The sequence below is a fragment of the Diabrotica undecimpunctata genome, chromosome 1 (assembly GCF_040954645.1).
Source record: "Diabrotica undecimpunctata isolate CICGRU chromosome 1, icDiaUnde3, whole genome shotgun sequence".
In the NCBI taxonomy this organism is placed as follows: Eukaryota; Metazoa; Arthropoda; class Insecta; order Coleoptera; family Chrysomelidae; genus Diabrotica; species Diabrotica undecimpunctata.
Genome location: NC_092803.1, coordinates 189,501,057 through 189,525,525, shown reverse-complemented (window position 1 = coordinate 189,525,525; position 24,469 = coordinate 189,501,057). Strand labels below are relative to the sequence as shown.

At 34.1% G+C, this 24,469-nt stretch overlaps 1 protein-coding gene across 2 annotated transcripts in view; it reads right to left on the bottom strand.

The window, feature by feature from the left end:
• LOC140432756 (uncharacterized) overlaps positions 1-21,954 on the bottom strand; it is a 61,654-nt gene extending 39,700 nt beyond the window's left edge. The window contains exons 1-2 of one of the 2 annotated variants that reach the window (XM_072520842.1): positions 20,830-21,954; positions 15,325-15,675 (exon numbers count right to left, since the gene is read on the bottom strand). In XM_072520842.1, the coding sequence (XP_072376943.1) occupies positions 15,325-15,675; positions 20,830-21,654 (1,176 nt within the window). In that variant the 5' untranslated portion in view covers positions 21,655-21,954. The remainder of the gene's footprint in view (positions 1-15,324; positions 15,676-20,829) is intronic. The other variant, XM_072520841.1, reaches the window with a different exon arrangement.
• Positions 21,955-24,469: the final 2,515 nt, after the last annotated feature.

Here is a 24,469-nt window from a genome sequence, read left to right as displayed (position 1 = left end):
CATTATCAGCAATCAAAACCGTATCGTAAGCATATCTTAAATTGTTTATGATTTCACCATTGATTTTTATACCTTCTCTTAAACCATCAATAGCTTCCCTGAACAGCATTTCCGAGTAAGTATTGCACAACGTCAGTGATAAAATGCAGCCCTGACGTACTCCCCGTTTTATCGTGAATTCTTGTGAAGTTTCGTTGTCTACTCGTACAGTTGCCCTTTGCTCTAAGTATAAATTTTTAATTAGGCGTAAATCTTTATCATCAATACTAGATTCTTTCAGTATCTGAAATAATTTTTGATGTTGCACCTTGTCAAATGCTTTTTCAAAGTCTATAAAGCATGCGTAGACTTCGTAATTTACGTCCCGAGCTCTTTGTATCAATACTTGTATGGAAAATAGGGCCTCTCGCGTTTCCAGTCCGCTTCTAAACCCAAACTGAACACTGCTAATGTTTTCTTCAAGTTTTCTATATATGCGAGAGTGAATAACAGAAAGAAGGATTTTGAGTGCATTGCTCATTAAGCTTATAATTCTGTAATCAGAGCATCTGGTGGCATTTGCCTTTTTGGGGAGAGGGATGAAGGTGGAAACTAGCCAATCTGTAGGAAATTCTGCAGTTTCATAGATTTTGTTCAGTAGACTCGTTAGGAGTTTGAGTTGGTTGTTTTTAAATAGTTTCAATATTTCAGCTTGTATGTTATCAGGTCCAGGTGCTTTGTTGGTTTTGTTGGTTTGTTGGTTTGTTGGTTTGTTGGTTTGAGGTAACTATGGAGTTCGTTAAATGTAGATTATTGGATGAAGAACTGAAGAAATTTGATAAAAACAAATCGCCGAATATGAGCAATGAGGCAGAATTCAAAGTAAGTAATAGTAAATGTTTCAAATGTGGTAAAATGGGCCATAAATCATATAAGTGTAAAAGCAGAACTAACCGGAGTAGAGGAAGTAGTAGTTCCAGAAGACATGGATTTTATAGAAGTGCCAATACAAATAGAAGTAACTCTGAGCGTGCAGGTTATGTAGAAGAAGAATTAGGTTTTATTGCGATAGATTCAATTAATTAACTTGGAAACCAGAAAACGTCCAGTGGTGTTAATAGTGGTGAAGAAATGATACAAAATGAAGAGACAGTTTATCCTGCAATGAACTACGGGACATTTAATGAGGTAAATTTTGTTTTAGTTTCAGGTTTTACACAAAATTTTTTATCAGATAAACTTTTGGACTATATGATTGATGTAACAAATTTGGATAAAACAAGTTTTGTACAAATTATAGATGATTACAAATTAAAATCGACGAAAAAGGGTAAACTTGAGGAATGTATAATGCAACGAAAGTAAGTATTAATGGTTTAATTATTGTTCCCGCATGCTCCGAATGAGCAATGAAAGAAAGACAAAAATATCATCGAATGGAGGCCGGACGGAAATAGAGGACGAGGACTCCCTAGAAGGCGTTGATTAGAGAGTGTCGAGATTGATCTAAGGATTATGGGAGTTCGGAATGCAGAAGAGTCGTCAATGACAGAAGGAAATGGAATGATATTGCTGGCTATAACAGGCTAAAACCCACAGAGAGTTGTAGCCCTAGAGGAAGAAGCAAGACTTTTTTATTTACCCCAGCACAAAATAGACTCACACAAGGAAGTGGTTCATTATTTACATATAACATACTAACAAAAGACTTACCGTAACAACCATTGTATTTTTTCCACTATTCTAGTTTTGATATATGATTTCCCAATTTTCACTACACTATACGTCCTCACTAAATTCCTTACTAAATTTTACTGCACTATGATATTTTCATAAAACCTTGTTATAACATTGGAATATACCTTAACGCTCTATAAGCGAAACAACTGATTTTAGATCAATATATCGAACAATAATAAAATATGGAAGTAAAGTTTTAAATCGAACTCTGTTTTTATTCGCTTTGTCCCCTTGCCAACTTCATTCACTAACGCAAATATTCTGGCCTACATTTAATCATTGACATTTTGTAGCCAGATTTACATAATAGTTTAATAATAACGCTTTAACCAGGCATAAACAAACTGGTAGAGGTCCGATAAATATTCCATATTTAAAGATGGATTTCTGAAAAAAAAAATGAACCAACAAATTCGTTAATAGGCAGAGACACTTTTCCTGATCTATTCATAATACATAAATATATTCTGATTCATATATCATATGTAATAAATTACCTATAATTAGGTACAATGTTTCCACAACTGTTTAATCAGTCGTTGAAAGATGTCTTCAAGAAACCACACTGGGAAAAGAAATCAGGTGGTAAAAGTAAATGGATAATCTTTGAGTTATCTACTATATGCTGACGTTACAGTTATAATTGTTGAAACAAAATAAATCTTATCAGTGAAGAAATAAATAGCGAAGTCAAAAACTTAATCTGGAAATAAATCTCAGTAAAGAAGACGATAACAAACACAGATGTAAACCACTTAATCAGAATAATAAGTCAATTTTTACTTATAGTTCCGAATTTGCACTTTAAAAGGTAAATTTTGGTTAAAAATCAGAGAGCCATAAAGATTGCAAAAGTAAATGTGGCATAGAAAATCTTAAGCAAGGCACTTATTTTATTCCGGCTGAGTCAACCTGGGATTATTAAATATGTGCTCGAACCGGGGCGCCATACGTGATAGTCAGAAACTTTACCGTTTAAGCTATCTGGCCCGCGCGTAGAAAATTAAAATCAAGAATAAAAGAAGCAGATTATTTTGGACATAAAGGAAAAACAGCAGATTCACTGGCAACATCGCACAGAAAACGACAAGCAGTGGAGGAATATAGACAACTACGTAAAGAAGGAAAGAAAATTCACCAAAGAAATAAGAAAGAAAATATTAACAAAGAACTGCAAGAACTAAGTGAGCCAACAGATACAAGAAAGTTTTACTAGAAACTAAACAGAATCAGGAAAGAAAAGAAACTTTCTAGAACCCTAATATACCATTAGACCAAACAGACAACAGAGAAAAGAATCCACCAACAATAGCCGAGATTAGAACAGCAGTAGACAAATTAAGGAACAATAAATCACTGGAATCGGATCAAATAGCAATGGTGTTACTGAAGAAAGGAGAAGACGCTTTACTAAGAACAATACGTGACCTGATAACAAAGATATGCTTGAGTAAGCAGTTACCAGCGAAGTTAAAGATAGTTCAAACACTCCTGACCATGGAGCTGCGCGAAGGCGGAGTCAAATTCGCGTAAAGGCAGAAAGGTTCTAATATAAGTGGAATTATACAGTGCATAGTACAATGCGTTTTGCATGGAAGTGGGGACTAAACCAAATTTCGTCTACTGCGCCGTGGTCAGGAGTGCTTGCACTATCTCTAAATATTGCTATTTTTATTGTTTGGAAAAGTATTTATTTACATATTTTGCTTTTAATATTTATTTAATCTTATTTAATTATATATTCTAATTACTTATTTACTTTAAAAGACAGACTAGCTTTAAAATTTGAAGCACTTTTTCTTTACAATTGAAACAATTAATGGTACGAATTAGAGGCGCTGTCGTCACTTTTCCTTAAGAAACAGTGCAATTGACAATTTAGTTTACAAGTTAGTAATACCATGATTTGTAGAGGACAAGTTTTCAAAACGAATGGTATATATTAACAAAAAAGTGTTTAAATTTTTATTGAAAAAATGTAGTAAGAATGATATTAATGGTGTTCCTTAAACATTTTTGATGTATGTATTTTCAGATTTCATATTAATTAAAAAAAATATTAATACCTATAAAAACAAAAATTTACTAAAAAGTATTTTTATGGCTTTTATCACACAACGTTAATGCAGACAAATGCTTTTTAATATCTAAAAAGTTTTTTTAAAGATAATTTGTAATTAGTATCACGTACCACAACAATCTACTTAAAAAAAAAGACAAAGATCAAATTTATAAATTACTAATATCAACAAAATTATGAATAGTCTGTGATACTAGATACTGGCGCCTGTCATATGCCTTAATGATTAAATAATTTTGTCTTTCTGTAAACTTTGCATTAACAAATCTTGCCATTGTCGCCAGAGCGGCCAATTACAGCGAAGATTGTCACTCTGACCGGCCAATAACAAACAGCGTTATAAACTACGTTTTTATTGGCCTTCCTACGGAAGATCTAAGAAATGCATAAAAAGGCAGCGCATCTTCCGATCGGGATCAAGTCGGTCTACATCTTTACCCCAGCTAGACCTTGTTGGCCGAGTGCCTTTTTTAACTATTCTGCGTTTTATTATTATCTGAGTGAACAAGTAACTCTTTTGCACAAGTTAGAATAGGGGGGAAAATATCAAATGCGAGTAAATTCTGGACTGAGACAGGGAGATCCGTTGTCCCCATTGTTGTTTAACCTGGCCTTAGAATATGTCATGCGAAAAATATATCCAAAAATCAAACCAGACATAACTGCTCGGGGAGCAAAAATCATACTCACCTTTGCCGATGACGTAGATGCAGTAGCACAATCAACATTAGAAACTAAGGATATTTTCTTGAGCTTTGAAGAAGCTGCATTAAACATCGGTCTAAAAATAAATGAAGACAAAACAAAATACATGGTCGTCTCAAAACAAGAACGACGGCGAATAAGGCAAAACATTACTATAAATGATCACAACTTCGAAGTGGTTAAAGAATTTAAATATCTAGGAGCAACAATCACAAATGACAACAAATTAGAGCGAGAAGTTGAAACGAGAATAATGGCAGGAAACAGATCTTTGTTTGCAATACAACATCTAATGAAGTCAAAACTTCTTTCACGAGGTACAAAAATCCGGATATATAAGACCATAATTATACCAGCAGTCGCGTATGGAAGCGAAACATGGACGCTAACAAAAAGAGAAATAAATAAATTGCTGGTGTGGGAACGTAAAATTCTTCGAATGATATATGGCCCTTGCAGAGACAGCGTAATAAACGAATGGAGGGGCAGATACAATAACGAGCTAGAGTCTCTATTCGGAAAAGAAAATCTAGTCAGATATATAAAGGCCAATAGACTCAGATGGGACTCAATTGGGATGGGAATTACTGGCACAGGACCGACAAACATGGAAGGCAATAGTAAACGCGGCAAAGACTCACGAAGAGTTGTAGCGCCATTGATGATGATGATGATTAACATTTCGCCGATTTGAAAAGACTTCGCTCGCAGACGATTCCAAAAGCTCTTTAGTGTTATAATAAACACGAAGCCTTGCGGCTACGATATTATTCAAGCCAACAGGAAGTATAGGAACCGGCGTTTGTTGACGGTTGGTCTATCTTTGGTCGAGGTAAACAAAATCCGGCAACGGACGTATACCTCGCGAAAGCCTGCTAACATCTCGCAGAGAACGCTCCCTGGCCAGATAAACATCGATCTTTGAAATAGGGAAAGACAGGTTGTGACAGCTATTTCAGCTCGTGTCGAACTGACACAGCGTTTCACTAGACCACCGACGGTTAGTAGTAAATAAAAGCCCCAGGTGGACTTCGAATTACTCCTCTTCCGATGGCCGAGCTGAAGTAGCACTTCTTCGCCAAAACCATTTGACAGAAATAACTAAAAATACCTACGGGACTTGAGATTATTTCGCGGGAGGTGGCGGTACGGAGTGAAGGGCCGTCGAATAGTCAACACTCTGCCGACACTTAACGTCTCTCATTTTGGTCACTTCTCTATCAATCCATTCATTTTTTGACAAATACTTTTTCAGCTAAATACAGAAGAGAATAAATATTCTAAAAGGTGAATAACCATCCCCTACTATATTACTGACACATTTTCCTGCCAACGCTCTAAGTAAACGATAAAACCTCCTTAACTTCCCATTCGCACTGTCATTAAACACTTAACAGTTGAAGCCGTATGACTCATTAGACTCAAAAAACGATATTTTTAATTTTAAAACTCACCTACCCACACAGAAGTAAAGAAATACAAATAGTTTTATTAATAGCATTTATCTGTCTACATCAACACATGCAAAAGAATCGTAATCTGCTGAATGTGGGTATAAATAAAAAGGCATTTCTAAAATTAACTCGTATGTAAGCCTTTTGGATGTTTACTTAATACCTTAAATAACTTTTTGTAGTAAAATTTGAAATAGTAGCAAGGAAATTTAGAAATTTTAGTTTTGTAGATCAATAGAACAGCTGTAACATTAGTTGTAAAGTTGATAATTTTTTCTTTTCTCTCTCTGTTCCTCCTTTTCCTCTTGTTCCTTATTGTTACGCTGATATGTCCCTGGATAATCAGTTTTATCATCAATGTAGATAAATATAAGTTATTTTCAGACAGTTTGGGATTATAGCAATATTCTTTTGTTTATTGTTTATTTTATATTCTTTTAATAAATGTACCACTTCCATTCGCTAGTGGAATAACCATTGGAGTTGTTTTATTTTAAATTGTTTACAACTAATTATTCCTAGAATGTCAGACTCCCTAACACATTATTTGCTCCTATGAAATATTCCTAGACGTTTTCATAATCTTCCATAAAAAGTTGTAAAGAAAAAGTGGAACCGTAGGCGGTACTGTAGACTAGCGCCAAGATTCATATCTACTATGTTTTTGTATTTTCAAAATTTAAATACTATTTTTAAAATTGAATAAAGTAATTTTATTATTTATTTATTTTTTATATTTTAAACAAATTCAAAAAATTATTATGTTTGCTCCTAACGCCACCTGCTAACGTATTAACAAAGCATACGTTGTTTACTTCTGACATACCTGTCAAATCATTTGATAGTAAATTTAACAGGTTGGCTCCCATATGAATTACCGGTGATACACCAGCTTCAGTCGCTATTATACCGGCATAAATTTGAATAGACTTCTATCTGGTACCCAGCACACTGCGACAATAAATTTATTGTCTGATTCATAGGTGTCACTCTGGACGACTTAAATGTGATACCAGAATAACTTTTAGGTGGGATTTGCTAGTGATCACCGGGATTCACATGGCATATGAATGAACCAGAACAGTATAGTTTTCGTGTTTTAATTAATTGTTTAGTTATTTCCTAGTGTTTTTATTGTAAAATATGGATCCTAAAAATGAACAAAAATTACTTTTATAATGTTACAATGAGCTGGAAGCTGAAGGTAATAAATTTAAGTTTATATAAGTTTATATAAATACATTTGGGGTAACATACGTACATTTTTTTATCTAGAAACAATTGTTGAAAGTGATCAGAGTGACAATGAATAATAAGAGGGCGAGGACCATGAAGATAAAAGTATTATCAGACCAACAAGGCAATACCGTTGTGAAAACCAAAAATTAGAAGGTAGTGACGAGTTCTGAAGATTTTGAAAATGACAATCAACCTACTGCAATTTCGTGGAATGATGGAGATGGATCATCTTTGAGAAAATTTGCTTTTACTAATGCAGGCAGAATAAATGTTCCTTGTAATTTACGACTTGCGGTTATTTTCAGACTTATTGTTGATTCGGATATTTTAAAACTTATTGTCTTGGAAACTAACAAAAATGTTGAAAAGTACAAACCAAAGTGGAATGACGTGTCTTCTGAAGAAATCGATAAGTTCTTGCCATTTTGTTGTATATAGGACTAGCTAAATTACCAAAAGTATCGGCATTGTTTTGTTCTCCAAATTATGTGTAGAAATAGATAGACCAGGCCACAGTACGGTTTATTTACTTCGCTGATAACGAAATGACAAATAAAGATGATCGCCTTTACAAAATAAAATCTCTCACTGATGCGTTAACTAAGAATTTTAAGCAGCTAAAGGTTCCCGCTGAGGTAGATGAATCTACCATTTAGAGGGAGGTTACTGTTTCGGCAGTATATACCAGGAATGACCTCAAAATACGGTGTGAAAATATTTAAGTTATGTGACGAAAAATGCTATACGTGTGAAACCAAAATTTATAGGAAAGAGTGACATGGTTACTGCGGGACGAAGAAACAATATAGTCGTTTTTAATTTGATGAATAATTATCTCGATAGTGGTCGTACTCTAGTAGCAGATAATTACTATAATAATTTAGAGTTGGTAGATTTACTTTTAAAAAGAAAAACTCACAACGTTGGTACGTTACGAAAATATGTGAAAGGAGTACCAAGAGAAAGTTTGTATAAAAAAAATTAAAAAAGGAAATATCAAGGGAAAAGAAATAAATGGTAAGGTTATTGGAAACTAGAAAGATAAAAGATGTGTTAGGTTAATTAGTACGAGGCACACACTAAATATCGTAGATACAAACAAAAATACCAACAAGGCGAATCAATCTATAAACCGGAAGCTGTTGTGTTTTATAAAAAGTTTTAAATGGGTATTGATTTGTCAGATCAAATGGCTTCCTATTTTACTGTCATTGGGCGATGTTTGCGATGGTACCATAAGGTTGCATTTGAGTATATGTTTGGAACGTCAGTAATTAATGCCCTCCTCTTATACCAAATATTAATTAATAACAAAATTCAAATAGCTAATTTTAGAGAGACACTTGTGATGGGCTTGCTTAGCGATATTGCAGACAACAACAAAAATATCAACAAAAATAAGCATGTAGTGAAAGAAACGATTGAAAAACAAAGATAATCGAAAAAAGAGAAAACGATGTGTTGGTTGTTATCAGAAAGAGTACGAAATTCACAAAAAGTCTAAAGTAGCAGCAAAAAAGGCTAAACTAGTTTCTACTATTTGTAATAGTTGCCCAAATGCTTCGGTGCTATGCTTGGAATGTTTTCAAAAAAGACAATAAGATAATATTTTTATCTGTTAAAATATATCTTTTTTTTTGTGACTTTTTATAATAAAATATTCAGCAAATAATGCGTGATTGTTTTAATAATAGTAACTTTTTACGTCAGATTTCGCTATTTTCTTATTACTTTTGTAACTTGTCTAAGATGAATCACCCGTGATACCCACTTGACCAACATCCTATTAGGTTCACTTACATCCCACCGGCATACTCTGTCCGATTTTATATACCAACAATACTAATGGTCATTTAAACTGTACTCTGCAAAGTATCACGGGTGATACACATTGTCCAGAAATAAACCAAGAAAGTTAATCACCGGTGATACATATGGTATCACAACGCAAAATCATCACAGTATCATTGGTAGCCAACTTGTTAATTATTATATAAAGTAAATAACATTATGATGGTTTGATATATGATGATCAAGGGTGATTTTCATATATGACGACTAAAAACGAATTGATCGAGAGTAGTGAATCGATGCAAAGAATCGCTATTTTGTGACGCTAGTTCAGTTACCCGTGATGATGTGATCTTGTGGCACTAGTTCCGTGTTGCTCACCTCAGCATTTTACTTTAAAGATAAAAGTAATACAATGTCAGTATAAAAGCTTCGCTTCAAAAAGCTACTTGACTAAAACAGTAGGTACAATCAAAAAATTATTAGCTAGCTTAAAGACCTTTAGTTACTCTGAAAGAGACCTACATACTCTGGAAATATTTTGAGCTTCATTGAAGTCCTTCAAAAACCCTAAAAATAAAAACATACTACCATCAGATATTCAGAGACCACTGAAATATTTCACGATGATACTAAACTATTAAGGATTTTGTCTCCGAAGAGACAACCTAAAAGTCATTATTTTCATTCATGGCTGCCTGGAGTTTTCCAGAACCGTCTAAAATATTCCCAGCTGCGTGCTGAAGTACTTCGGAGCCACGTATCATTTCATGTAGGTTCTTAAAAAGCTAAAGGACGCTTCTTCTGCTTGTTCATGAAACGGAGGATGAACAATTTTCATCTTTTGCATATTTTCATCTTCTTCTTGCCTTTTAGCATGGTATGAAGCAGGTTATACAATTGTTCATTCCGCATAAAGTGACCTAGATATTTTATATTTTTGGATGTGTGTGTGTGTGCGTGTGTGTGTGTGTGTGTGTGTGTGAGCGTGAGCTATCAGGAAAATGCCTCCTTTGAATCTCGTGTTAGTTTTTTCATTAGTACTGTGCGTTTCGATGTTTTGGAAATTCAGGTGAGTGATTAGCTTAACATTTTTATTTCCATGTTTTTCCATAAGTTGAATTTGGTAAGGATATCTAAAACTTTTACAACATACATAACCTTAATATCGTCTTTTCTGTATACATCTAGCTCTACCACACTCAATTTTTCGTCATTTGTATTTGCCACACTGTCCATGCTGAAATATACTAAAACATGCTAAACATTTTCATTCTTTGCAGAATTAAATATGCCGAGAGATCCAAGATCCCAATTGTCAGCAGTTTTCGAAAAAGCCTAGAGGATCATAATAAAGTATATGCAAGGTATATGCATTCTGCAGTAGTAGATAGTAGAAAATCAAATGTCATACAATGACAAAGAAAACATTTGTGTTTTCTTTACAAAGAAAACACAAATGATTTTGAATATGGACGAACGCATGGTTTCAAAACAATATTTACAAGTAGAGATGAACAGCTTTTGTGCGAGTACATAATTCAGTGTAAATCTGTGTAAAGATAATGACATTATTTTATTGACATTGCCGCACCATTGCAGTCATAAATTACAAGCGCTCGACGTGAGCTGCGTCTTTCCTTTTAAAAGGTATTATAACAGAGGAGTTGATGACTGGATGCTAAATCATCCTGCTATACCTGTGAGCATGTATGATCTTTGTAGTGTTGTTGGTATTGCTTACACTAATGCATTCACTCCTGCCAACATTCTCAACGGATTTAAAAAAACAGGCATAGCACCCCTGAATTCCCAAATTTTTTTCAGATAATGATTTTATGTCATCTTATGTCACTGATAGGCCCGAAGAAAATGGAAATGGTAACGAAAATAAGGATAACGAAGATGTTCAGGATGTGGAAGATGTTCAGGATGTGGAAGATGTTCAGGATGTAGATGTTCAGGATGTAGAAAATAATCAGGATGTAGAAGAACCACGATATATCAGCCCAATTAATGGCCCATCCAATATAATAACCCCTCAGCAAATTAGGCCACATGCCAAAGCTGCTCCTGCAAAAAACCTTAGGAAAAGCAGAAAGAAGCTACAGTCAGGAATAATAACAGATACCCCCATAAAAGATGCCATAGAGGAACATCATAAAAAAAGATTGGCTAAAAAAACTTTCAGAAGAGATAAAGCAGAAGGCTAAAAAAGTTAAACGTCAAGTTTTTAATGACGACATCTCGAACAGTGATGTAAATGAAGATATTTGCAAAGATTCTAGCGATTTAGAAAGCTTCACATTAGAAAATCAAGATTTGTCTATACAAAATCAGGACTATGTTATAGTAAGATACATGACAAAAAAAACTGTTAAACATTGTGTCGGTCGGGTTGTTAGAGAAGTGGAGATGAATATATTATCTCTTTCATGAAGAGAATTGTGCAAATTTGTTTTCCCGTTGCAGATACTGTAGGAGCAGAAAATATTTTACTAAAGCTGCCCTCTCTTGCCATTAGTGGAAGTACAGCTTGGGGTACTCGCCAGTTTATGTTCCTGTGATTTTTTTCCAATTTAAAATAGAGTAAAAGTGTTTTTTATTAAAAAACTCACTATAGACCATATAGTGGTGCATAGTGGGACGAGTGGTCCATGTGGGACTTGTTGAATAACATTTATTATAAATAAAAGATGACTTGAAATTATTATTAGTTTGCTTCCTTACATTTATACCCATGCATAAGTACCCTTAATATAATTTACAAACGCTTAATCAAAGTGCTATACACTTTTGAAAAAAAAATCATCCCACTATGGATCAGTTTACCCTAAATAAAAGATAAATGGAAATGGGATTAAAAATATGGAATTGAATATTAAAATAATAGATGGATGACTTAATGTCAGGCCCAACCTCATCGGCATGGATCATTCTACGTTGGATTCCTCCCGGTGATGGACCTTTAAAGCATCCTCGAGGACGAAATTAGCATTTTTTCCGAATGTTATATCCACGAGGTGGTGATAATATGAATGAGTCAGATAAAATTAAGAAGAATATTTTTACCAAGTGAAAAACAAAATTTGTTTCATTTATTAATGTTTTGCGTTTTGAGAACGATTTCCGAAGTGGAAATCTGTGACTTATTCCCAATAAAAATAGTACAATGGTAACACAATATATTATTGTGCCGTGTAGGTCGACAAGTAAAATTGAATAATAAATAAAAATAAATTGATCAGGTAGGAACCGTTTTCACCTGATAAACGAATTATTAAAGCAATTCCTGCACACTCACTTATAGAGAAGCATGTTTTGATTTAAATTAAAATCGGGTTAAGTGTCTCTAACTTAAATAATCACAAAACGGAAGAGAAATAGGCGACTACTAAATAACTGCAGTCTGGAAATAAGCCAGGTCAATGTTGCATGTGGCTCTATTTACATGGAAACACACCAGAATTTAACATGACAGGTTGATAACTGCGTCAAACTATTTTAAATGGTTCATGATAAAATAAATATATCCCGTTTGGAAAAACATAGGCGAAGAGATACAGGCAGTAAAAATGCAGATTTTTTGAAAGCGATTGTGTAAATAAGAAAAGAACTAGCGCAAATTTTCAGTTTCAATGTCAAGGTTAAAATATCATTCTGACTGTTTCTTTATCATTAATAGTATAGTGTGTAAAGAGATTAGAATAAAAATTTGGTATGAGTCAAACCGCTATTAGATAGAATTTTCTTTCTAAGTGAGTAACTGACTGTATTTTCCCTACGACCAAAAAAATTTGTTAAAGACAATTAAATCCGAAAGAAGTTATTTATTGAAAGAATTGTATCACGTTCATTTAATATTTAAACTTACGTTGTTTGAATAATAATTACTGAACTACAGTGCACTCTGAAGGATCAGAGTAATATTTTACGCCAGAAATAGTCGGAGTTTGTAAAAATTTAATATAATTAAAATAATATTAATACCCCAACTTTGTTATCAATTTTAAACAAAATAAAATAAATTTTGTTATTGTGGCCATCCGTTTTTTTTTTTTTTTTTTTTACTATCGTCAGCAAAAAGTTGAATACTAAAGTCGTATATTTGCATTTGATAGTAACACAGTTTGTGATTAATAGTTTAGACTCGAAGACGTTTAGAAATTGTCCAAATGCAACAGATTGTACGGTGGTTTAACGAAGGGTTAACGTGAAGTGGCTCAACGTTTGGGGTTTCCACAAATTGTTGTAAATCAACACCGCAACTGGACAATCAACGAATGGGGAAATTGTTTATTCATAGATACGTCCAGATTTCGTATAAACAATTCCGATGGTCGTATTTTGGTTTGGAGGAAACAAGGAGAGAGATATAATGAACATTATAGGGTGCCTACAACTGCTTTTTTGGGTGGCTCTATTTTTGTTTGGGGTGGTATTTGTTTTGATAGCCGCACTGACTTAGTGGTTCTGACGAATGCTATGATGACAGCTCAGAAATATAGAGATATGGTTGTAGAACCAATTATGGTACTATTTGCGGGTACAATAGGAGAAAGTTTTGTCTTTATTGACGACAATGGCCATCCCCACCGTGCAAGAATTGTGAACGAAAGATTACAGCATCCCGGTATTGACAGAATAGAGTGGCCAGCCTGGTTAGCAGATATAAACTACATAGAACTTCTCTGGGCCGCTATAATACGACAACTAAATGTGTTAGATAATACTATAAATACGCTTCAACAGTTAAGTGAAGCTGTGAAGCACATATGGACAACTTTGGATTAAAATTTTTTTAATGCATTAAGAGTATGCCTAATAGAGTAAGAAGTTTAATTTGTTTACGAGAAGGTTCAAAAAAATATTAGAATTTTTTATATAAGTTTTGTAGGACGATTATCTTGTTATTTTGGATTTTGTAGAAGACAATTTTTGTATTACTTTATTTCAATATATTGTTTTTCTTATTAAAATATTTTATTTTTGCTTTTGATTATGTATTTTTTAAAAATATATATATTTACTAACTATAACCAATGAAAAAATACTACGATCAACAAACTTTTAAAATATTTGAAATAATGATTATGATCCTTATCAATTTGTTGACCAGTGTAGTTGAAATGATATATTTATTCGATACTCAATATTTTTTTATAAGGTTTTGCTAGAGAGTTCATGTATCTACATCGTCCAATACATCCCAAAAACGGCATTGTTTGGTGCAATTTTGGGCTGAGGCGTCAATGGTCCAGATTTCTGAGAAAAACGTTGGCTAACGGTGAGCACTAGAGGAGGATAATTACCAACAACATTTGGTTTCATCAGGATGACGATACATGGCAAGTAGTTCACGCCACATTGTACATCCTGCATGAGCAATTTGAATGTATGATCATCTCACGTGGAGGTGATATGAACTAGCATTGTAATAACCCTCCTTCATAATTGGTGATTATAGACAAGTAAGCGCAAGGATGACTGTGTAAAGGACATACGCTTGTAGAATGATTGTGCCGATTATAGACGATCACACGATCATTCATCATCGCTGATAGTGTAGTGTAGGCATTAGCGTCCACATAATCGTCCGTAATAGTATTTCGAACCATAAGCATCAACTGATTCCCTTTGATGCGTCTCCGAAAAATCGATAACTCACAGGTTGTAGGCAATCATAGACAATGATGGACAAGTATAACCGAGTATGCCCTCTACACAGTCGTTCTCGCGCTTACTTGTCAGTAATCGGCGATTATGAAGAGGGGCCATCATCTCTATAACTTTTTTAAGAATGGTGATAAATGTGAACCATTCTTTAGGTATAATACATACTAGGGTTATAGACTGTTAAAAAAGATTAATACTATTGTTATAGACTTTCCTTTATGAGTTTCCTTTATGTAAAGATTTCGTAGAATCCACTTGGTTTTTTTATTTTTATCATTTTTACTGCGTTTTATAGTTTTCTATTTAATATACCTGGTCCTGTTTCACACTGTATCTGTGAAAGTTTATTCCTGTAGTCTGCAAATAGTTCAAGTATGTATTCACTATTCAGTCAATCTTTTTAATTTCTGACACAGATATCACTAGTATTTTAACTAACAAAAACTTTAAATACACTCTATTGTCATTGTGACGAAATTACCAATACCCTAATTAAACTTATTTCCATTGAACAATCGGGGTAAATAATTATTAAAAATAGAGAGAAATTGAAAAAGAGAAGTCGACGCCTATGTAATGTACAAAACTAGATTTTATGAACTGCTTAATAAGTTGCCATTCAACAATCTATTATTTATGAATATTGTAGCAAGTACTTACCGCAGGCGCCAGGTTGGGGTAGTACTTCTGCGTAACACTAGCCAGAACGCTGGGCTTGGAACTGGTACTGGATGTACTAGCCGCAGAACTGTAAGCGCTGTCATTCAACTTATACGCCTCATCCAAGGCCGAATACTTTGCTATCAAATTCTGGATCTCTACCCTTTTCGCTTCACGTTGTGTCTCGGTGTCTGGAGCACTAGGGATCGTAGTAAGCTCCTTGTCGTTGGCCCGTATCGCCGGGGGACTGAGGGTTTTCTCGAAGTTTGAGTGAACCTGAGCTGGTTGTTCATGGTACTTGATTTCCACGGGGCATAGTTTCAGACCCGATGTAGTTTTTCTGTCGTTTATCTGAGAAAGTGTGGAAAAACTACTCATTTATTGTTATCTATATTTCTTTATAAACTTGATGAAAACAGAATACAATAATAAACAAAAACAATAGTAAAAGGAAAGCTAAATGCATATACTTGGGGTTTATAATAACGAAAGAAGAATCAACTAAAGAAAATATTAAACAGAGACTAGGAAAAAAAGAGAGAAATATAAAACTGAAACTCATCAGGTAGAATAATTATCTAAGCATGACAACAAACACATATATATATTAAACATTAATAATAGCTGCAAGAAAGATGAAATTCCTTAGAAGATACTTTCGATTAACAAGAACATGTACGCAAAACAAATGAGGAAAGAGAGTTGGATTCCACAGACTAGAGTTTTGTGGCCAGCGTTCAATAAGAAAGGAATGCCCGGTGAGAATGTAAAAGTGAAAAAGATAAGTATGTTATAAAAGAGTAACAACTAATATTAGGGCAGGTGTGGGAAAGATTGATAAATTTCATATGAAAGTAGGATTTTGATCAGCTAACAAATCACATCGAATAATATCGAAGAGGACCATAAAAAATCAAGCAGTGGATTTTAAAGGACGAGAAAGAAGGTCTGTTCAGGGAAGAATAGTAGAAAAAATATGTTAAAAGTCCTAATACAATTATTTGGAGGAAGATAGGTATATCATCAGGGATACTGCTCTTGAAATTCTTGAATAAACGTGAGGAAAGAAGTTTGAGAATAAAGAGACCTGGTGATGGTCAAACGAAGTTCAATAAAAAATAAAACAAGAAAAAATTTTATAAACATTGGCAAGAATAAAGGTCAGACGCAGATCTTCAAAACTATACGGTCGCCAAAAAGGAAGCGAAAGTAGCAGTAGAAAAAGCTAGTTCTACTAGGGAAGGAGAAATGAACATAATATAAAATAGCCAAACATGGAGCAAAGAAAGCAAAAGATTTTAATCAGATTAATAAAATAACAAAATATTCAAATATACTTATTTACGAAAAGGATGTCAAAAAGAGATGGAAAAAGTACCTTGATAGTTTATTAAATGAGGACTTTGACAGAAAACCAGTTGGGTCAACGGAACGGAGACAGTAACATCAATGGTCACCAAAATAACAAACCAGGAAGTGGTTCAAACACTTCAAAAAATACAGAAAGGAAAAGCTGTTGGGCCAGATGATCTTCTTGGAGAAGTGTGAAAAGAATTGGTAGAGACAAGATCAAGTTGGCCAATAGGTTTATTTAATAAAATTATGGAAGTTGGACAAATGCCAGACGAATGGAAAAGCAATATATTAGTAGCTGTTTACAAAAACAACGGAAGTACAACAATGTACAGAGTACTTAGTCAAAGCATGAAAATATGGAAAAGAGTAATTATTAATAAATGGATACATGAGGAAACCGAAATATCCGATAACCAATTGCAATTTTCATTTTCATAACAGACTTCCTTACTAGACATAGGCCAGTAAAGGGAAGCCGGCATACAATAAAGCTGTTTCATGGAGACGAACAACAGACTCCAAAAACCCATGGCATCTACCCCGTAGACCTGTATAAGCTGATACAGTCTTCAGAATTCTGGAATTGGTATGATGAATCAATGGAAATTGTACAATAAGCCAGGTGACTTCAGTACGACTCGTTGATAATAAACGGCTTCTAAAAAAAGTGGTTATTTGAACGTGGTACGGATGATGTCTTAATTATCACACAGCCTTAGAGCATACGAATGTAAAGGTCATAGATCTATATTGAGGCATGAACCACAACAAAAATTATTTTTTTTAAGATTGGGTTTTACAGCTCACAAATCGTTTTCCAGATACAATTTTTTAGCTGCATTAAAAATCGTGCATTTTAAAAACGTCTTTCAATCTGTAAAGCCTAAAGAATATATTTTATAATTTGTGGAATATTACCATTGATAGGTATCCACAGTGTTACTAACTGTTTAAACTTGCACAATGTCGAGAAAAATTCGCCAGAATGATTGCCAACGTGAGGAAGATAGAACAAAGCAAATAAAAAGAATCTTTATTCCAACGAGTTACGTATATGATAACCGTACTTAACGTTGGTGAAACGTTTGTGTGTAGAACGGAACCAAGTACCAAAAAAAAAAAGAACCACACATCGTTTTTCTTTTATGATATAAAGCTCATAAAAGAAAAACGTAAATATAAAAATACAAATAAATAAAAGTACAAGAAAATGGAGAAACTGGTAGAAACGCAAATCAAGGAAGCTAAAGAACGCTGGATGGATGAAAATTGCATTGAAATAGAAGAATTTAATATAAAACGCGACACACATAACCTACATAAGAAACTGAAAGAAATTACTGGTAATACACGGAAGAGAATACCACAAGTCATAAGAAACTCCAATGTGATCTCTAATTATCAGTAGAAGAAAAACAACAAACTTGGGAGAAATACATCAACGACTTGTTTACAGATAATAGGGAAGGAAATAGATGAACCATAACCAACTAATGAAAATATAAAAATTCTAATATCGGAGCTGAAACAGGTAAAAAACTGATTAAGCGCTCGGTCCTGATGGAATTCCAGTAGAAATATGAGTATTAAAAATCCTAAATGACGAAAATATAGAGTGTCTAACTAAATTATTTAAAAAAAAAATACCACCACGGTCAAATTCTTGATGAATGGTTAAAATCTATCTTTTTACCCTTACCCAAGAAAAATAATCCTAAATCTTCCAGTAAATACCGATTAATTAGTAGTAGTGTACGTGCTACAACTTTGAGTTATATAGACGTTTTGGGGAACCTGACGTTGTAAAATGTATTAAATTAGCAAGCCTTTGGTGGATAGGACATGTAATTAGGGGAGATGAAGATGCAACGATCAGAAAAATTTTCGACCGAAGAGGACCAGTGGGAAGACGAGCCAGAGGAAGACCAAAACTTAGGTATCAAGATAACATAGAGGATGATCTAAAATCCAGATCTAAATAGAGTTAAAGCATGGAGAAGAGTTGCCAGAGACAGGGGCGAATGGAAGATTGTTCTGAAGAAAGCTTTGGCTCATAACGAGCTATAATGCCACTGATGATGAATTAGTCTCATGAGACAAACTTTAAAAATACTACTCAAAATTATTCAACTGCGTATATATAAAAAAATGTGAAGAATAATTAGACAACACACAATTTGGATTTAGAGGTGGAATGGGAATAAGAGAGGCATTGTGCGCAATGACGGAAGAAAGCTTTGGCTCATAACGAGCTATAATGCCACTGATGATGAATTAGTCTCATGAGACAAACTTTAAAAATACTACTCAAAATTATTCAACTGCGTATATATAAAAAATGTGAAGAATAATTAGACAACACACAATTTGGATTTAGAGGTGGAATGGGAATAAGAGAGGCATTGTGCGCAATGACGGTACTATTATAAAAATGCAGGAAATATAATAAAAGCGTATTTATATGTTATACAGATTTCCAAAAAGCGTTTGGCAGAGTTCAACATGGTAAACTGATACATGCATTGAACCACATACACCTAGATCCCAAGGATATTAATTTACTCAAAAATCTATACTACAATCAAACAGTGGTAGTACGGGTAGAAGATAGTGAGATAAACCAAGTAGAAATTCAAAGAGAAGTCAGGGATGTGTGCTTTCGCCACAATTATTTTATGTGTACTCCCAAGTAATATTTCAGGAGGCACTATCGGAAAGAACTGAAGGTGTAAGGATTGGAGGGAGCACCATAATAACATAAGATTTGCAGACGATACCGCAATCATGGTAGAAAATATAGACGATTTACAATTTCTTGTAGAATCATTAGTAGAAAAAGCAAAAAGATGGGACTAACAATGAATATAGATAAAACCAAATACATGGTGATCGCCCGTTGACAAAGTACATCTGACATTGGAGGGTAAAACGTTAGAGAGGGTCGACAAGCATAAATACCTCGGAGCGATTATTCGAATTAGATCAAGATGAGGAGATAAAGGTCAGAATTGAAATAGCTTCCAAAGGATTTATAAAATACAATTCAATGTTTACAAATAAAAAATTGAGTACGGTTATCGGATTGAGGTTCGTCCATTGTTATTTATGGTCACAACTGCTACTATGGGGTAGCAGCTTGGACTCTGAAAGCCTAATCCGTAAAAAAATTGGAGGCATTCAAAATATGGCTATATAAGCATATGCTTAAAATTCCTTGATCTGCAAGGGTATCAAACGAAGAAGTAAATTGTACAAGGCAAGAAAGCTTATGAATCCAATTAAAATAAGAAAACACGTTATCTTTGCCACATAATTCGAAACGATATATACTCTCTGCTACATGTCATCATGCAAGGAAAAGTAGAGGGAAGAAAAGGCTTGGGAATAAAGAAGAAATATCAGAGGTATATCAGAGATGGGACTAATCTCAGAGTTGAATAGATAATTAACGTTGCAAAAGATAAGGGAAGCGTTTAAAGAAGTAGAAGTGATCGCCAACTTTCGTTAGAAGACGGCGCAATACGAAGAAGAAGAATATGATAACTACTAAGATACCACAAGCAAACAATTTCAAAAAAGGAGAAGAAAAAAAGTACACATTAAAAGAATCAGCAGAAATCGAATATGATAAGGAACAAAATTATTATTATTCCAAGAATAAACTATTATTAATAAAAAGCTACACACAAAATTCGGCAGTGATGAATGCAAAAAAGATGGACCGGAGCAAAAAGGTGTTTCTGTGGCATAGACACAGAAGACCTCAAAAATGGAAAAAAAAATCAATGTAAAATATAAAAAGAAAGAAAAAGTGGAAACAGAAAGTCTTTTCTTAAAATACAAAAGGTACCTATATAAGCACGGAAGAAGCAACTAATTTTGAAAAGATAATGAGAGCGTTAGCAGAAAACTAATAAATGATAATTATGTAATTTCAGCTTGTAGTAAGTATGAAGAAATATTGTTTATAATAAATCATTTGTATACACAATATACTACAATAACATTGTAGCATAATGTGGTTATGGTAGTAGTATCTTTGTATTCGATATATTCTAAAATTTAATTATATGAAAAGTATTCTATTTTTAAAATAAAATTGAACGAAAACAAAATAAATGAGTAATATTTCCACGCTTTAATTTTTACCTCACTCAATCCATTCCTATGGTTAGGTTTCGAAGATCTTCTGGGGCGTAGCTCGGAATGATTTGACTTATGTCGAACTCTATAAGCTGAATCCTTATCTAAATAAACGTATTGAGGCTCTGGATAGTGCCTCGTATTGTGCAACGACTTCCTGCTCTCTTTATAGGGGGTCTTTTCTCTTCTGTAGACTGTATGATCGTTGTTGATGTTATTGTAAATCGATTTTTCTGGATAAAAGATATTGACAGCTGTAGAACTCTTGGCCAAAGCCCTTCCAGGAGGCACTGGAGTTTTTTCCGGATCCTTGTTCTGTTTTTTGTATATTTTATCTAAAACCGAGGAATATTTGTCTTCTAATCTTGATATAGTATGTCCGAAATTAGGTACAACAGTAGTACTTTTACTGGTTGTTAAAAGAAGGAAGCCAGAATTTGACGATTTTGATGAAGTACTTGATGTTAAAGGAACAGTATCCGAAGATGAAAGTTGTCTTTCTACAGTAGTGGAAAGCCCCCGGACTCTAGTGGTGAGTTTCTGCAGCAAGCTCGAACACGAATCGCTAAGCAACTGCGCGACGTTGCTGGTGGTTGAAGAGCGAGTATATCTCGGTCTTTGGGATGTGGTATTGACATTGTTGGAGTTGGTGGATGAATAGGACTCGAAAGGTTTGGTGCTACTGGTGGATTTTATAGGCATGCCCGAGGGTCGGTACACCCATGAAGACCCCCCGTAGCTCCAGCTCAAATCCTCTGGTCGACGGACCGTTTCCCGCGAAATGTCCCTATTCGGACGGTAGCGATTATAAGAGTAACCAGAGCTGTACATTGGCGTTTATCATAATCACGAAATACACCGGAGGAATCGTTACGAGAACTTTGTTTTTCACAACACGCACCACCTGAACACTAACATCACATATTCGCAGTAAAGCGCCGGACCCACTCGCTTAAAACTGCTAAACTAAAAATATCTTGGAATAAACGCTAACACAGAATGTTTCTATTCTTGGTCGCGCTACGAAAACGAATTTTTCGGACCTATTTTTTGTCCTCTGAACGGCGTGTGTCCATCGCACACACGCCGTTCATATCGACAGGTAACTTAATGTTATTCCTCACTTATTAAACAATAAAGGAATAAATTAAAAATACCGAGCAGTCCCATGCTACAGTTCAATAGTTCGTTTATAAACATTTGCATCATTTGATCTGTTTATCTTTAGTTCAATACAGGATGATTCACGTACAGTCGCTGTAAAGATATATACTCGCAATTAAAATGATTGAGGAGGCGCATTCAGAGCATGAAATCTGGGTTGATCTTTTTATATACTCTAAAAAAATAAACTTAGACACCAAAATGGCTTAATGTGTTTGTATTCAAACTGTGGCCCATAGATCGTTGAAAATTTTAATACGAGGGGAGATCTATTAATTCGTAGCAAAAATAAAACTATACTATATTCGCCTAACAGAAAAGTAGAATATACAAACTAGGGACGCGTGATATATTCATTCCAAGTATCTAGAGATGCTGAAGAGGTATCTACTTGTTACAAAATCACTTATACTGTAACTGATTATATACAAAAGCGTATCAAAAGTAACAAGTAGAAACTCACAAGTAACGACAATCTACACCTCTTAACAAAGACGCATAATTTGCAGTTTTAACAGATATGGATTCAGTAATCCTTACGAATCATATTTATGTCTGTTGAATTATATAAATATAATTTGTACTTTTAATAGCTCTATATATGTGTGTTGGTATATTTATAGTGTTGGTTTATAATTATAGTGTTATTTAAATAAACTTAGAACTGTGGATATTTTTAAGGTGTTTGCTGCTTTCTTTCAACTGAAGTAAGTAAATTTAATATTATTCTGACTCTATTATAATAATTATTATGATGATAAAAGGGTTGCAAGTGTGAGTCCATAATTGAACAAATATATTAAAAAGGTCAATACTCACAATCTAATATTTACTTTCAAAGTTTTACAGAAGCGACCGATTTCGAGGCTTACAATATTTGCCTCATCCTCAGGCCCAGCAAAGAGTTTGTTTTGTTAAAAAACAATAATATAGATATCGCCAATAAGAAGTTTTCCGCTTACATCCAGGGTACTGTCTGTCTTCATCTTTTCCTTTTGACACTATCATTGTAGTGAGGTGATATCGACTCGTCCAACGAAGACTGTACTAACTCAATTTTTGGCGTTTTTGAGTTACACCCCCGAATAAGTAGATTACCGTGATATCTTTCAACGAATAAAGTTTTAAGTTAATTTGACCATGTTTAGGCAACCAATTTTGCACTTCAATATTGTACTAACTTGTATATCTATACATTTTCCAACGAAAACTATCCTATCTTAAGTTAGTATAGTCTTCCTCGGCATTCCGAACGGAAGCGCCGTTATCTCGTGAGTTAATACAGTTTTCGCATTTTAAGATTAAGTTGGTATAGAACGTACAAATCGACAGGGAAAACTGGTAAAGGCAAGAAAATAGGCGAACCTTGCCAACAAACATGCAGACTTAAGTGTAACACAAAAATGAATCAAGAAATGAGACAGAAGATTTTTAAAGACTTTTGGAACTTGCAAGATCATACAAGGCAATGGGACTTTATTGTACAGCATGTGACACAGATAGAGAAAAAACAAAGTACTATTTCTGCTGGTGTACACTCTCGTAGGAATTTTTCTCGGCAATATCATTTTCAGCTCGGCGGTGAACAAAACCAAATATGTTTTTAAAAACTCTTGGTTTCACAAACATGCGTAAATACAGCATTGACTTAAAGAAAGGAAACTGGAGTTTTACAATCAGATCAACGTGGAAAACATAAAGTTCGACCACATAGACTTACTCCAGATATTGCAGAAAGTGTGAGAAAGCACATAAAATAATTTCCGTTTGTACCCTCACATTATATTCGAAAGGGTTCTAAAAGGAAGTATCTGGAGGAGGGTTTAAGCATTCAAAAAATGTATAAACTATATACGGAACTTTATGGCGATGAAAACATTATTGGACAACTTGCTACGCATCGCCAGTATAGAGACATCTTTAACACTGAATTTAATATATTTCTTTAGACCAAAGAAAGATCAGTGCGATTTCTGCTCAGTCTTTAACCTAGCTGATGAAACTGGGAAGGTCGACTTACGGGAGAACTATGAACGTCACTTAGCCAATAAAATAGTGGCTAGAAATATGAAAAACAGTAACAAAGAACTCGCCTTAACAGATAAGACCATCTGCGTTGCATGTTTCGATCTCCAAAAACTTTTAGCGACTATCCAATCGAATGAAAGCGATTTTTATTATAAAAGTAAGTATGCTACATACAACTTCACCATATTTGATATAGGCAACAATGATGGTATCTGTTATGTATGGCATGAACAAATTGCTAAACGAGGTTTAAACGAAGTTGCTAGTTGTTTGTGGAAGTTTATAGAGACCCAAAAAAAAGGGAAATTAAATCACCGATCTTCTATTCGGATAACTGTGGTAGGCAAAACAGAAACCACACCATATTTTCAATGTTTTCTTATGCAGCTGTCTATTTCCAAGTTAGTATTATTTATATTTAATTTTTAGAAAAGGGTCACACCCAAAATGAGGG